Source organism: Oncorhynchus mykiss, chromosome 15 (genome assembly GCF_013265735.2).
Source record: "Oncorhynchus mykiss isolate Arlee chromosome 15, USDA_OmykA_1.1, whole genome shotgun sequence".
Taxonomy (NCBI): Eukaryota; Metazoa; Chordata; class Actinopteri; order Salmoniformes; family Salmonidae; genus Oncorhynchus; species Oncorhynchus mykiss.
Window position 1 is genome coordinate 58,234,773 of NC_048579.1, and position 15,759 is coordinate 58,250,531.

Here is a 15,759-nt window from a genome sequence, read left to right on the forward strand (position 1 = left end):
GGGCGTGGATGGTGGATGTGGGGTTAGGAGGACGAGTTGGCGGGGCCACTGGGACTACTGCAGGGGCCTGAGAAGCAAAGCAGGGTCATTGTCTCTCAGTGAAAGTAGACAGTTGCTCTGAATGCTAAGCTGCATCTGAGCCTGGCTTCTGACACGAGCTGATAATCAGATTTACTCCGCTGAATCCGCTGGACTCCACAATGCGCTCCACTGTCATCCCCCCTCTGCCCCCCACAAACCTCCCCCACCCCAAACTTCTCCTCTACCAGAGCAAAGCTAATTACACCCCGCAGAAACACAAATCTCCATCATTTAAAAAGTCACTTTTTTTCATGGGTTTAACCTTGTTAGAGCCTAAGCCTGGCTTTCTTATACGCCAGGCTCTCTGTGAGGAATTCTCTGTTCCTCCTCTAGACAGAAACACACTTCTGTTTCGCCTCGAGTCGTCTCCTTGTCAGTGAGTTCACTCAGAAAAAGTGCAATTAAGTGAGTGTGAGCCTGTGTGTAAGCGTGTGTGTTAGCGTGTGTGTGTTTGGAGGGGTCGAGAGCGCACGCCGGCCTCTCCTCTGCAGGCCATCTGGGACTCTGACTAATAGACTTCCTACATTCATCTTCCAGTGCTTGTACATCCCCATCAGGGAGCTGTTGACCACAAACAGGCCGTAATGACATTAGCCAGGGCTGGCTTTGGGTTGTTCTGTGTGAGGCCGGCGTGTGGGCTGCCTGGTCAGGCTGTTTCCTGGGGCCCTGCAGGAGCCCAGAGGACTCCTAGGTGTAGGCCCTGCAGGAGCCCAGAGGACTCCTAGGTGTAGTCATAGGCTCTACTCTGTTGCTCCAAGAAGATCAATCAGGATGGAGTGAGCCGTCAGGGTGTGTCAGAGTGGGTGTGTCAGAGTGGGTGTGTAAGAGTGGGAGGCTGCTTCAAATACCAACACTGAGTGAACCTCATCATGGTTGAGTAAAATCATTCTAGTTATACAGGTGTGAAAAATGTGTGTACAGTTGTGTGTATCTGTTACCCAATTAAGAGACCAGGACAACTACTTGCTTTGGGGGTAGTTCAAGCGGGACTTAGAAGGTAAGGTATGTGTGTGTATGTGTGTGTGTGTGTGTATGTGTGTGTATGTGGGGTTGTAATGGCAGGGTCCTGCCATAAAGGGCATGTTGAGACCTGCCCTCTGACGGTCTGACAGGTTGTGGGCTGGATGACACCCTTCTCACCTTATAAAGCTCTTCAGTGGGCGGGAGTGTGGAGAGATGGAGGGAGTGAGGAAGAGGAGTGAGGAGGAGGGCATGCTCCAGGACCTTTGTTCTCTTGTTCTTCTTCCTCACTTCTTCCTCTTTTCTTCACAAGAATGCAAATGTGTAAACCCTCAGAGGAGAGGGAATGAGTGTAGATGGTGGAGGGATTTAAGGCTGATCCTCCCTGTGTGAGTCACATGAGTCACAGACAGTAAGCCTCCCTTTCTCTGTGTCTGAGGGGTACTGAGGGCTCATCTCCACAGACTCCCTGGTGTATGTGTGTGTGTGTGTGTGTGTGTGTGTGTGTGTGTGTGTGTGTGTGTGTGTGTGTGTGTGTGTGTGTGTGTGTGTGTGTGTGTGTGTGTGTGTGTGCGTTCATGCCTGCTTCTGTGGTTGTGTGTTTATGTGCATGTGTGTTTAGGGTTAAGGGATAGATGAAAGACGAGGTGAACTTTGTTTAGGTGTCTCAGATGTAGCCGGGAATCCAAGACAAATAAATGCCCTCTCTCCGTGTGTGTGTGTGTGTGTGTGTGTGTCAGTGGGTATTTTATTACATTTTGGTGTTTGTTCTCTAAAGGCCAGAGAGGGAGTGAATTAGTCCCTGGCACTGAGTCTGTGGGCTGAGTAATTTCCCCTGGCTGGCGTGCAGCGGGTAGCCTGGCGTGTGCAGCCCCACCCCCCCACAAGTTAGTATTGACCGTCCCGCCTGCTTTTATCTCAGCACGACCCTTGTTTAAATAGCAATAGGACCATGTCCTGTGTGCTCAAAGAATATTTATCATCCTCACAGAAGTGTGTGTGTGGGTGGGTGGCTGGGTGTGGGTGTGGGTGGCTGGGTGTGTGTGTGGGTGACTGTGTGTGTGTGTGGGTGGCTGGGTGTGTGTGTGGGTGGCTGGGTGTGTGTGTGGGTGGCTGGGTGTGTGTGTGGGTGGCTGGGTGGGTGGGTGGGTGTGTTGTCAAGAAAGCTGTTAAAAAAGGCAGGGAGAGGTTGAAGCTTTCTCCTGCTGTGTTGAGAATGTATGTAGCCTGAGATCTGATCTTCAGACACAAGGGGGCACTGAAGATGACGTGCATTATATGAATTGTGTTTGATTCTCTCTGTGATTCTCCTTCACGTTGCATGTGGAGAATGACTTGATGTTGCTTTATTTACAGTATTTGGAAACTGGGATTTTATTTGATTGATCGAAAACAGGATACATCTGATCTTTCTCTCTCTCTCTCCCTGCCCCACACTATGTTTTTGATGTCCCTTTCAGGACCTCACTATGTTTTGATGTCCCCTTCAGGACCTCACTATGTTTTTGTTGTCCCTTTCAGGACCACACTATGTTTTTGATGTCCCTTTCAGGACCACACTATGTTTTTGTTGTCCCTTTCAGGACCACACTATGTTTTTGATGTCCCTTTCAGGACCACACTATGTTTTGATGTCCCTTTCAGGACCACACTATGTTTTGATGTCCCTTTCAGGACCATACTATGTTTTGATGTCCCTTTCAGGACCACACTATGTTTTGATGTCCCTTTCAGGACCACACTGTCCGTGATGGACGTCCTTCTCTGTGTCCTCGTTTCCTGGTTCACATGAAGGCCTGCCCTGCAGACCTCAGACCCCCACGTCTCCTATCCAGTAACCCCAGGCCACGTCCTCCTCGCCAGGAATTGACACAACAAAGACACGCCCTTGGCGGCCTGAAGATGCATTCATGTGCAGGTGAGCCACAGCAAAAGTCTTCCTGCTGCTTAGACAATACAATATACTGTACAACAACAACATACAATATAAGAAATTGTTTATTAATCCCACAATTCTCCCTCAGTGATGAATAAAGTATGTATTGTTTACTTCATCTTCAGAGACAGATAACCTTGTGGTATCATAGGGCATTGTTGCTTTTGACCCCACACCGTTGCTCATTAGGGAACTAGGTCTCTGTGTTAGAGCAGTGGAGGTAACCACCTGGGCCTTCGTTAGTCCTTAATCCGTCCCTCGGCCCACTTTGTTAAGGCCTAATCCCTCTCTTTCTGCTCTGGGGAGGAAGTGTCCATAGCGCCGCCCTCCTGGTGGTCCTCTGCTAGGGTGTTAGCCAATGAAAGGCTGTGCCAGCATACCTGCCGCTCCTTTCAGAGCCCTGCCTCTGATGTGAAGGCATTTGTCGACCCCCCCCCCCCCCCCCCCCATAGCCACACTACAGCACACGGCTTTGAGACGAGTGTGAGGAGCCAAGGGGGAACCAGGGGGATTGGGGTATTTCTCTGCTCTGGAACCGGGTTCTAAAAACCAATTATTCTACCATATGGTGGTCGGCTTCAACACAATCGTCCCTGACCCTGGTCCCTGAGGGAAACGCGCTGTGCGGTATTAGCGGGAGGGGGTGTGTGTAGCTGTGTGCCCCTGACACATGTCATTCATATACAGGCAGACACACACACACACACACACACACATACACACACGCACTTCATGTGTGTGTAACAGATGGGAAGTGCAGGGCATTGTGAGAGGAGAATAGTGCAGAAATGTGCTCTCCTCCAGTGCAGCTCTCTGTATCCCCCTGCTACCGCTGACTCCTCTCTGTCACACAGACCCCCAGGAAACAAGAGTGCATTGTCTCACCCCCCCCCCCCCCCCCCCCCCCCCGCACCACAGAGAAAAGAGGAGTGTGCATAGGCACAGAAGAAGAATAGAGAGAGGGGAGAAGGAAGAGGGCTGGTGTCGGCTGGAGCTGATGTTTGTGGAGAAGAGAGAGAGTGGCTGAGGAGAGAGTTCCCAGGTAGTGTGAAGTTCAGATTCAGGTGCAGGAGGAGAGGAGTGTGACAGAGTAGAGGTATAACAGATGTCTTCTAGGAGATACAGACATCTTAATCAGGATATTCTAATGCTGCTCTCAGGAAAGGAGGATAAGCTGCCAAGACGTACGATTTGGATCAGTTAATTGATATGTGGGTGGAATAATGTCAAATGAATGACAAATCATGATGAATCAAGTTTTTATAAATAGCCCTGCCTCCAGTACTGGGTGGCATTCTGAATATATAATATTAAGATGGGAATTGGGCAGCTGGTCCAACAGGATGGGGTTTCTTCAGTCTTTGTTAGAACACTGACCCACACAGCAGGGAAAACAGTGTTTGCTCCGGGCCTCACTAAAGTGGGGAAGAAAATGTCACTGGCAGCTATTGGCAGAGACGCCTTTGAGCTGTAAAAGATGATGAATACCATTTATAGATTACCCTCTCTGAGGACACCACATGTTAACTATTCACCACCTTTCTTTGTCAAAACTGAACAATGCCCAATGCCAAGAGTTAAAAGCTTGTGTCCCCAGCACACACCTTGCCTAGGTTGAGACAGTCTCTGACAAGACAGTATCATCGTAAATTAGACTAATCAAAATCTGTATTGAATTACAGGAGAGGAAAACATACCCCCCCCCCCCCCCCCCCCCCCCCCGGTCATATCTGCTTGAATTAAATTATGTATTTACCCTGTCTATTGCAGACTCCAGGAGCCTGCAGCACTGCAGCACCACCAGAGGGAGGCGCTTAGCTGTTGTTGTTCCCTGTGTACCAGTGCCAGTCTCCCCCTCTCCCAGCAGAGCCTCCCCTGAGCTCTCAGTCTGTCCAAGTCCAACATCCTCTACTGTCACTGACTCTGGGCAGCAGGGGACTGGATACAACCCTGCTCCATCATCAGCCCTACCTCATGTCCATACTCAGAAAGGAGAGAAGGAAACAGAGGATGGTGTTAAAGAGATGGATGAAGGCACTTCGGCTTCCTCAGGGGCCTTCCGCCCTCCAAGGCCAGACCAGGAGCCCAATTCTGTTCCTGAGGACATAGACCCCTCAGTTTCTCCAATCCCTAGTGTCTGTGAGGGTTCTCTCTCAGACTTTAGCCGCCCACCATCCAGCCAGTTCAGCCGAAGCACAGACCTGGGTAGTGGCCGGAGCAGTCCTCTATGTGGTATTGTACCTACGCTGCTTTGAGACAATTGAAGTGAAATGTATTCAAAGCTGTTGCATGCCCCATGGGCTATTAGTTGTTTCATAAATGTAGAAATTCATAATTACTGTAACTGTTGTACACTACCGTTCAAAAGTTTGGGGTCACTTAGAAATGTCTTTGTTTTTTAAAGAAAAGCACATTTTTTTGTGCATTAAAATGAGCATCAAATTTATCAGAAATACAGTGTAGACATTGTTAATGATGTAAATTAATGTTGCAGCTGGAAACAGCTTATTTTTAATGGAATATTTACATTATCAGAGACCATCACTTCTGTGTTCGAATGGCACGTTGTGTTAGCTAATCCAAGTTGATCATTTTAAAAGACTAATTGATCATTAGAAAACCCTTTTGCAATTATGTTAGAACAGCTGAAAACTGTTAGGATTAAAGAAGCAATAAAACTGGCCTTCTTTAGTGAAAACTGTTCGGATTAAAGAAGCAATAAAACGGGCCTTCTTTAGACTAGTTGAGTATCTGGAGATCAGCATTTGTGGGTTCGAAGGCTCAAAGTGGCTAGAAACAAAGAACTTTCTTCTGAAACTCGTCAGCCTATTCTTGTTCTGAGAAATGAAGGCTATTCCATGCGAGAAATTGCCAAGAAACTGAAGATCTCATACATTGCTGTGTACTACTCCCTTCACAGAACAGAGCAAACTGGCTCTAACCAGAATACAGAATAAAGAGGAGTGGGAGGCCCCGGTGCACAACTGAGCAAGATGAAAAGTACATTAGAATGTCTAGTTTGCGAAATAGACGCCTCACAAGTCCTCAACTGGCAGCTTCATTAAATAGTACCCGCAAAACACCAGTCTCAACGTCAACAGTGAAGAGGCAACTCTGGCATGCTGGCCTTCTAGACAGAGTTCCTCTGTCCAGTGTCTGTGTTCTTTTGCCCATCTTAATCTTTTCTTTTTATTGGCCAATCTGAGATGTGGCTTTTTCTTTGCAAACCTTTGAACGGTACTGTGGGTGATCAAAATCCTTAAATATTCTGTGATTTTGTACACATACTTGAATGTTTAGTTGTAGCCAAGGCTTGCTTTCCTATCATGTCAAATGGAAGGATAATTATTCCATATATCCTTTTTTATTTTTACAGCGAATCTGAGTGACCTGGACTCAGAGGGTGGCTCTCCTCTCTCCCAGCATGGCTCCTCTTCCATGTCCCTGTCTGCTCTGGCCTCCTGCACCCCACAGGACCCCCCAGCACACCAGCCCCCAAACCCAGCCCCTCACCAACCTCAACACCATCCCCTCCCTCACCAGGCCCAACACTGCCCACCTGACTGGACCACCACGGAGCCCCAGCCAGGCCATGTCCTCCCACCCTACTCAGACCCATCCCTGGACCCCAACCCTGACCATACAACCCTAGCTTTCCCCTCAGACACCTGGCAGTCCTGCCCCAGCCCACAGTGCAGGATAACTACTCGACCAGGGTCAGGGTTAGGGTCAGGTTTGACCTCATCTCCTGTGGTGGTGGAGAGTCAGGACTGGACATCACACCGCTGGTCCGTCCTTCCCCCCATCTCTCCTGTCAGAGGTGAGTAATGATCTCTGCCTGTCCCATATGGGCCTTTCACAGTATCCTTCCCAGCCTCCCTCCCCGCCTCCTTCCCAGCCTCCCTCCCGCCCATCAGCAGTCTGCACTGGTGCCCCTTACCTAGCGCCACGGGGCTGATTGTCCACAACATGGCTGGACATCTTCCCTGGTACAAAGAGACGGCAGCCAACAGACAACAGAGGATCTCAAAGCCTCCCTCCTCAGATCAGATGCTCCTGTCCCCATCGCCGCTCTGCATTGTGAGGTTCTGCTGTCAGCCCTGTTTTGTTTCCCCTCATAATAAATAACGCAGAAAGCTTTTCTTTCCCCTTTAAAGCAGCAATGGAAAGAGGACTCTTTTTGATGAAGAGCTGGTACCGTTTGATTCCCAGTTCAAAGGCGCGCGAGGCCCCTTCACAATAGGAGGGAGTGGGGGGTTCCCTGCATCGTGTGCCGTCCCCACTCAGCCGCGGCTTCCCCGCGCTCTCTCCATTCTCCCGGTCGCTGAAAGGGAGACGTGTAGCCGATGGTCATAAATCCACACTGACCACCGCACGCTGACAGGGGAAACAGTCAGAGCTACGGTCCACAATAGAATATAGCGGCTTTCCGTTGCAGCTAATTTACCGTTTAGAATAGAGATAAAGGACGGGGCCACTGACATCTGACTTTTATGGGGGGCTTTATGAAAGACTATGAAAAGAGAGCAAACAATTGGGAAATTGTGTCGGGATTTTCATTCTCTAACAGTGATGAGAAGCCGTCTGCGCTCTTCTAAGGTCCTTTCTACTGATTAGTATCGGTTCCAGGTGCGTAGGAGTCAAAATAACACTGAAAGAGAGTTTGACCAGCACACTGTTGGAAAAAGGAATACATCCAAAACTGAGGCTTGAATGTTACATAAATATGTTTATTAGAACATCATGGTGCCCCAAAAATCAATCAAGTGCATAAATGAAAGATGAAAATAAAACACAAACATTCCCGGCCTTAGGCCTTTCCTCACTGTAAATAGTCGGCACACACACCTGGCTTCTATAATAGCATTGGTCACATGATCAAGAAAGAAAACATCACAAATCTATAAATCGGTACCTTGTACAATTTTTTTGATGTACATTTTATACAGAACATACAAAAGCAGACAGAGAAATATCATCAATTATTGCTTTTACATATACATTGTGACCATTTCTCTATCATAGATAGCTACAGTTCTACATGGTGGCATGCTGTTCTCTATGGGGAGATACAGCTATATGGTGGCATGCTGTTCTCTATGGGGAGATACAGCTATATGGTGGCATGCTGTTCTCTATGGGGAGATACAGCTATATGGTGGCATGCTGTTCTCTATGGGGAGATACAGCTATATGGTGGCATGCTGTTCTCTATGGGGAGATACAGCTATATGGTGGCATGCTGTTCTCTATGGGGAGATACAGCTATATGGTGGCATGCTGTTCTCTATGGGGAGATACAGCTATATGGTGGCATGCTGTTCTCTATGGGGAGATACAGCTATATGGTGGCATGCTGTTCTCTATGGGGAGATACAGCTATATGGTGGCATGCTGTTCTCTATGGGGAGATACAGCTATATGGTGGCATGCTGTTCTCTATGGGGAGATACAGCTATATGGTGGCATGCTGTTCTCTATGGGGAGATACAGCTATATGGTGGCATGCTGTTCTCTATGGGGAGATACAGCTATATGGTGGTGGCACATTGTTCTCTCTGGAGGAGATACAGCTATATGGTGGCATGCTGTTCTCTATGGGGAGATACAGCTATATGGTGGTGGCACATTGTTCTCTATGGAGGAGATACAGCTATATGGTGGCATGCTGTTCTCTATGGGGAGATACAGCTATATGGTGGTGGCACATTGTTCTCTATGGAGGAGATACAGCTATACGATGGTGGCACATTGTTCTCTATGGAGGAGATACAGCTATATGGTGGCATGCTGTTCTCTATGGGGAGATACAGCTATATGGTGGCATGCTGTTCTCTATGGGGAGATACAGCTATATGGTGGCATGCTGTTCTCTATGGGGAGATACAGCTATATGGTGGTGGCACATTGTTCTCTATGGGGAGATACAGCTATATGGTGGTGGCACAATGTTCTCTATGGAGGAGATACAGCTATATGGTGGCACATTGTTCTCTATGGAGGAGATACAGCTATATGGTGGCACACTGTTCTCTACGGGGCAGTTGCAGAGCAAGTCACTGGTTCATTTATTTCACACAGAAATAAATGTAGAATAAGAATTTGTTCTTAACTGACTTGCCTAGTTAAATGAAAGGTTAAATTCAATTAATTATAAAATAACAATATTTCACACAGATGTAGACAGACCCAGGTTTTGGTGAAAACATTTCAACATTCTACAATTCTAAACTCAGCAAAAAAAGAAAAGTCCCTTTTTCAGGACCCTGTCTTTCAAAGATAATTTGTAAAAAACGCCTAAGACAGCGCTACAGGAAGACAGGACGGACAGCTGATCGTCCTCACAGCGGCAGACCACTTGTAACAACACCTGCACAGGATCGGTACATCCGAACATCACACCTGCAGTACAGGTACAGGATGGCAACAACAACTGCCCGAGTTACACCATGAATGCACAATCCCTCCATCAGTGCTCAGACTGTCCCCAATAAACTGACAGAGGCTGGACTGAGGGCTTGTAGGCTTGTTGTAAGGCAGGTCCTCACCAGACATCACCGGCAACAAAGTCGCCTATGGGCACAAACCCACCGTCGCTGGACCAGACAGGACTGGCAAAAAAGTGCTCTTCACTGACTTGTCGAGGTTTTGTCTCACCAGGGGTGATGGTCGGATTCGCGTTTATCGTCAAAGGAATGAGCGTTACGCCGAGGTCTGCACTCTGGAGCGGGATAGATTTGGAAGTGGAGGGTCCGTCATGGTCTGGGGCGGTGTGTTACAGCATCATCGGACTGAGCTTGTTGTCATTGCAGGCAATCTCAACGCTGTGCGTTACAGGGAAGACATCCTCCTCCCTCATGTGGTACCCTTCCTGCAGGCTCATCCTGACATGACCCTCCAGCATAACAATGCCACCAGCCATACTGCTCGTTCTGTGTGTGATTTCCTGCAAGACAGGAATGTCAGTGTTCTGCCATGGCCAGTGAAGAGCCCAGCACATCTGGGACCTGTTGGATCGGAGGGTGATGGCTAGGGCCATTCCCCCTAGAAATGTCCAGGAACTTGCAGGTGCCTTGGTGGAAGAGTGGGGTAACATCTCACAGCAAGAACTGGGAAATCTGGTGCAGTTCATGAGGAGGACATGCACTTCAGTACTTAATGCAGCTGGTGACCACACTGTTACTTTGATTTTGACCCCCCCTTTGTTTAGGGACACATTATTCCATTTATGTTAGTCACGTCTGTGGAACTTGTTTATGTCTCAGTTGTTGAATCTTGTTATGTTCATACAAATATTTACACGTTAAGTTTTCTGAAAATAAACACAGTTGACAATGAGAGGACGTTTCTTTTTTGCTGAGTTTATATTCAATATGCAAGCAATATATAAGATGAAGTTTGTTATTTTTTCCATATTAAAATATTGACGCTGTAATGTATGTGAGAACACAATAGAAATGTTGCTCAATTTGCTCAATTTCATTCCCATAGTTGGGGATGTCAATGTCTTGGGCAGAGTGTTATACAGGCTAATGATCCCTCTCATGTGTGTGTGTGTGCAGTGTGTGGGTGTATTTGGTGTGCAGGAACCCCTCACCCCTCTGCAGTCCTTTTCAGATGGGGTCCTCTCTTTGTGTGCTCCCCTCAGCTCCCTTTCAGGTCCCCACGCCAGGGCCCAACAATCAGAGGGTGACCCCAAGGCGACCCCTCATTGAGCATCATCTCCAGAGTGTAACTGTCCTTGACAATGGAGCGGGACGCTGGCCTATTGTGGTGCCCTGGCCTGGCCTCTCCACCACCCAGACCCAGGACACCACCCAGCCTTTCAGCCCCACGGTGTGGCCAGAGTGGGGGGACAGGGGGGGTACATGGGGACACAGAGGAACCTTGTCTTGGCTGACTCCTTCCTGCCCTGCCTGGCCTTGCCCCTACGCCCCCCTATCCACCAACACCACAGTCCCGACTCCGTAGCACTCCTCAGAATGACGGCTGACTTGACAGCAGCAATATGCTTTAAAGTGTCAAGTCAAGTCCCTCCATTGTCTCTCTGAGTAGAGAGCCGAGGCACTGGAATGCACAATGGTGTGTGTGTGTGTGTGTGTGTGTGTGTGTGTGTGTGTGTGTGTGTGTGTGTGTGTGTGTGTGTGTGTGTGTGTGTGCGTGTGCGTGTGCGTGTGCGTGTGCGTGTGCGTGTGTGTGTGTGTGTGTGTGCGTGCGTGCCGTCAGACGTAAAGGAGCTGAGTTTGTGTGTTCTTTATTTGCGTGTGTATATATTATGTGTGTCTGCTATCTGTTTTACATGTCCATACGAAAGAAGAAGAGCTCATTCTCTAAGGCTGTCATCGTGACAGAAACCCTCAGCACACCATTTTCAGTTACCGTTACAAAAAAAGGCAAATAAAACAGGTGTGTTTTGGCTGTTTTGAGAAGAGTCAAGTAATGAGTGATTTAAGGGCGGACGTTTGGCCTGTCCTGTGAGTGAGGTATGTGGTAATGAGGGCTTAGAGGGAGAGCATTGCTCCTGTGTGTTTAGTACCATCTCCCGTAGCCCCAGGGTCTGACTGGCTCTGTGTAGGCTGACACAGACTCCACCTGGGGGGGTATCCTCTCCCGTGGAGGTCCTGGTTTGGTGGTGGGGGTGGAGGGTTGATGACACTGGCTCAGGGCAAGAAGGAGTGGGAGTTTGTTGGGTGTCTGGGTGAAGTGTGTGTTTGTTGTGTGTGCATGGGTATGATACCGAGCCGTCTCTGTGAAGCCTAGAGGGGACAGGCAGTCAGGCACTACTTGAGTTACAACCAGGTGTTGGAACCAGTTCAGGGAGCAGTGAGAACCCATTTTTCTTTTAGAGGAATGGAAACAGAACCGGGAAAGAAAGTGATCTCTAGTGTTGCAGAACAGAACCGTTACTTTTAAATCTTGAACCAGTTAATAATGTAATAATGTACATTTTTGATCACATTTTTTCCCCCTAATGTCTAATATGTATTGTAATTCTGTAATTCAGTGAAGTCATGATGCTAGTAATAGCATAAACATATTCCAATTCACATCATGTCATGATGCACAGCACTTCAAGCCAAGCCCCCTCCACGTCCACCCCTCTCTCTTGCTCTCTCCCCACCCGTGAAATTTCAGTCACATCTCTCGCCTGCACTTATTTGTTCTCAAACATGTATACAACTAGCTTACACGTTCTAAAGCAAGCTGCTCTACCCACGTTTCTTGGTGGACTAAATGAAAGAACGATGTTGATTTCACAGGGTAAAAAAAGAACGAAAATGAACTTTTTAGGGGTTCGAACCGGTTCAGAACTTTATTATGCTGGTCGGGACACTGTAAATAAATAAATAGGGGTTCTGCTCGGAACGGATCCTCTATTTCTAACCCAATACTCCATTTCTATTGCATCATGTAACACAGTACAGTAGTATGTTCTCTATGTGATATGCCCAACCTGCTTGTGCTGTTTCAGGTGGCAGTGACACAGTGTCCTCCTGGTCCCGCTGTTCTCAGGTCAGCTCTAGCCAGTCCCATGTGTTTGATGAACTGGAGGCCATCGCCCCGCGGACCGGCTCCTGTCTGTCCCTAGACCAGCCACTCAGCCCAGCAGACTGCAGCCCACCTGGTACAGGTCCTGTACACCCACATTATGTCCAGCAGATCGTATAAAATACCACTGATGTCACACCTGTCAAGGGTCTACACAAAGATGACATCAGAAACGTGCTCTATATTTATGTCAAACATGTGCTCCTCTGACTGTAGACACTTGGAAAAGAAGAGCTTTGTTGTATGCCGTTGGCTTACTTACTTACTTTGTATCAAAGTTGGTGAATTAACCGTTTATTTTTTTGGGAGCAAGTGAATGCTTAACCAGCTACTTGTGGAATGTACCTGATGTTTAGAGTTGTTTCTACCTGGGCAGTCCATGGTTTTACAATTCAATTGCATTATTTAGACAGTTATGTCAATGCAAAGGTCACGGCACCTGATTGTGTTTTTCCTATTTGTTGTTGTTGTGGCCATATTTGTCTGAACACCATTAATGAGACATGCACTCCTTTCTCAGCCTCTCTAATGTAATGGCCTGGGGTGTGACGGTGATGTGTGTATCTCAGCGCTCTGTTGTGGAACAGTGTGTCACGTCTTTGTGTGTGTACAGTAAATGCGTGTGTGTCTGTGTGTGTGTCTCCTGAGGTTGGTCAGTTCAGTGAGCTGTGAAGTGGAACATGACCCAACGCAGACAGTGATTTTCTCACTCACTGAGGACTTCCCCAAGCTTCTCTCATCCCCTCTAATCCCTGACAAGGTGTTTAGGATGTTTAACCTGCTCGCTTGACCTGAACCTCCGTCTGACCTCCATGACCTTTGCCCTGAGGATGTGGTGGGATCATGTCAGTGGTGTAACATCTTCCTCAATTGACAAATATAGACATCTATTATCAGTATAGAGCCTGGAAAGCAAATACATGTATAACTGACTTAAACTTTGCTACTGACTCACAGGCATCTAAATGTGTATGTCCACTCTCCACTCTCCGTCTGGGTGGCAGTATAGCTAGTTAACACTTTAATCACTGGGTTAGACCCTTGTTATCTGTAACAGTGTGTCTTTACAATAGGTTGCATTGTCATGGCTAATGAGGGGGTTAACTCCCAGCCTAACTGAAAGTGTGTCATCACAATGTGTTTCACCACGGGACTTCCTTCACCACAACTCCTTAATCAATCAGACAGTCAGTTCTTTTTTCCTCACCTGAAGGGGTTTACCTGACAAACAGAAACACACCCAGAGACACACGCAACACATTGTAGAGGCAGGAGCCTTCCCTATGATAGGGGTAGGCAACCCTGGTCCTAGAGGTCCACAGGCACGTCATGTTTTTGATTTAACTGACCTGTAAGACCAGGTGTGTTGAATGTAGGGAATCACTGAACTGAGGAATTAGCTGGGTTGGTCAGGTGTGGTGCCTAGTTGGAACGTCATCCTGCAGTACCTGCATCACTCCAGGAACAGGGTTGTCTTCCCCTGATCTAGGCAGAATTCATTTCAAGTCGCTCAAAGTCTCTAAAAGTTAGTCGCTCAAAGGACATACTGTAAAAAAAAGCTGTACTGTACTTAACAACTAGAAAACTATCCAGATGTGATACTTTTTAAGCGCTATAAAACACAATGCATTCCACTATGGCTGTGAGATGGTGGGACTGAGATTGCATTGAGAGGAGAAGCAGGGTTGACTTGCAGCGGAGCGTGATATGAGGCAGCTCCAGCCCAGCAGCTGTGTGAAATCCCCTCCCAGGGAACAGCAGCTCCACACCCTGCTCTCTGCCTGGACGGCGTGGGCCGAGGATTTGCATGGGCAGGGAGCCCACACTGTTACTGATCCCCTTTTAATTGGCCGTGACAGAGAACTTTGGAGCCTAGGACTGGGGGGGTGGAGCTGGAGGGATGTCAGTCATATTTACACACACACCTCACTGATCCATACAGCAGGACTATTTCCTCTACCTCTAATCTGGTTCAGAGAGGCTATCTCTGGCCTATCCCTGGTTATCCAGGGGTCCCTGTGATAACCCCCTGCACACAGGTAATCAGAGAAGGTGGTCACTCTGTTCCTGACTAATGTATTGTTTGTTAAGTCCCTTGTAGCTCAGTTGGTAGAGCATGTCTCTTACAACACCAGGGTTGTGGGTTCGCATCCCACAGGGGATCAGCATGAAAATGTATGTACGTGCTCTGGATAAGAGTGTCTGCAAAAATGTCAAGAAATGTCTTTCTTGACATTTTGCAGACACTCTTATCCAGAGCACGTACATACATTTTCATGCTGATCCCCTGTGGGATGCGAACCCACAACCCTGGTGTTGTAAGAGACATGGACTGACTAATGCCATGGACTCCATTAGTCCATTTTTAATGCTTTAGTTCTGGATCTGTTGGATCTGTTGTTTCACATAATGCTTCAGTTGTCCTGTATACTGTATGCCACCTCTGCAGAGATGTCCCCAGGCCTGGCTGCTCTGACAGTGGGCTGTGACTCAGGGGACCTGGGCTCCCTGTCCCGTGTGCAGCTCCTGCTCCTGGACCGGTCGGACCCTGTGGAGCCCCACTGGCTCGCTGGTCAGGACATGTACTCCCCAACACAAGACGGAACAACAGGCCACACAGCGGTGCTCCGAGCCAGAAGATCTCTTAGTCCAACGCTGTATACTACAGGTATCCCTGATTTACAACTCAACACCCAACCCAGTCTGTGATTTATTTGCGTGTCAGTGAATGTGACTGGACTGACACATGTCTTTTATATACACACTGTGTTTGAGACATTGTCTCAATAAGATTAGATGAAAACTCACTCCTTCGACAGTTTCTGTAACATCAGTTACAATGAGCCAGGCTATGACCTTTGATAGAAACAGAAAAACCGTTGATTTCACAACAGGGAAAATCCAGACAGGGGAGTATTCTGTAGAATAGGCTGGACAGGGGAATACCAAGCAGCGTTATGGGTGTGTGCCTGCCGTTCGTTGGCCGGCCTTGAGAGTAATGTCTTTACAGTGTGAACCGCCTCTCATCTGCTCCCAGGCATGCTGCTGCAGGCTCTTAACTGAAAGGCCATAAAGATATAGAGGTTCATTTCTGGCTTTGGCAGAGCATTTTTATTGGGATATGATATGCCATATTAATAAAGATCAAACCGCTTCGCATTTACCATTAACCTGGAGACCTCAGCCCAGACACACAAAAGTATCTCGTTTAACAATGGCACAATCTGGATGTG

General features: G+C 47.8%; 1 protein-coding gene across 8 annotated transcripts in view; it reads left to right on the forward strand.

Annotated features, from left to right (window-relative positions):
- LOC110490429 (endochitinase A) overlaps positions 1-15,759 on the forward strand; it is a 49,341-nt gene that overhangs the window by 8,892 nt on the left and 24,690 nt on the right. For 7 of the 8 annotated variants that reach the window (XM_036944808.1, XM_036944811.1, XM_036944809.1 and 4 more), the window contains 5 exons: positions 2,776-2,959; positions 4,748-5,209; positions 6,354-6,797; positions 12,450-12,608; positions 14,976-15,194. In XM_036944808.1, the coding sequence (XP_036800703.1) occupies positions 2,776-2,959; positions 4,748-5,209; positions 6,354-6,797; positions 12,450-12,608; positions 14,976-15,194 (1,468 nt within the window). The remainder of the gene's footprint in view (positions 1-2,775; positions 2,960-4,747; positions 5,210-6,353; positions 6,798-12,449; positions 12,609-14,975; positions 15,195-15,759) is intronic. The other variant, XM_036944810.1, reaches the window with a different exon arrangement.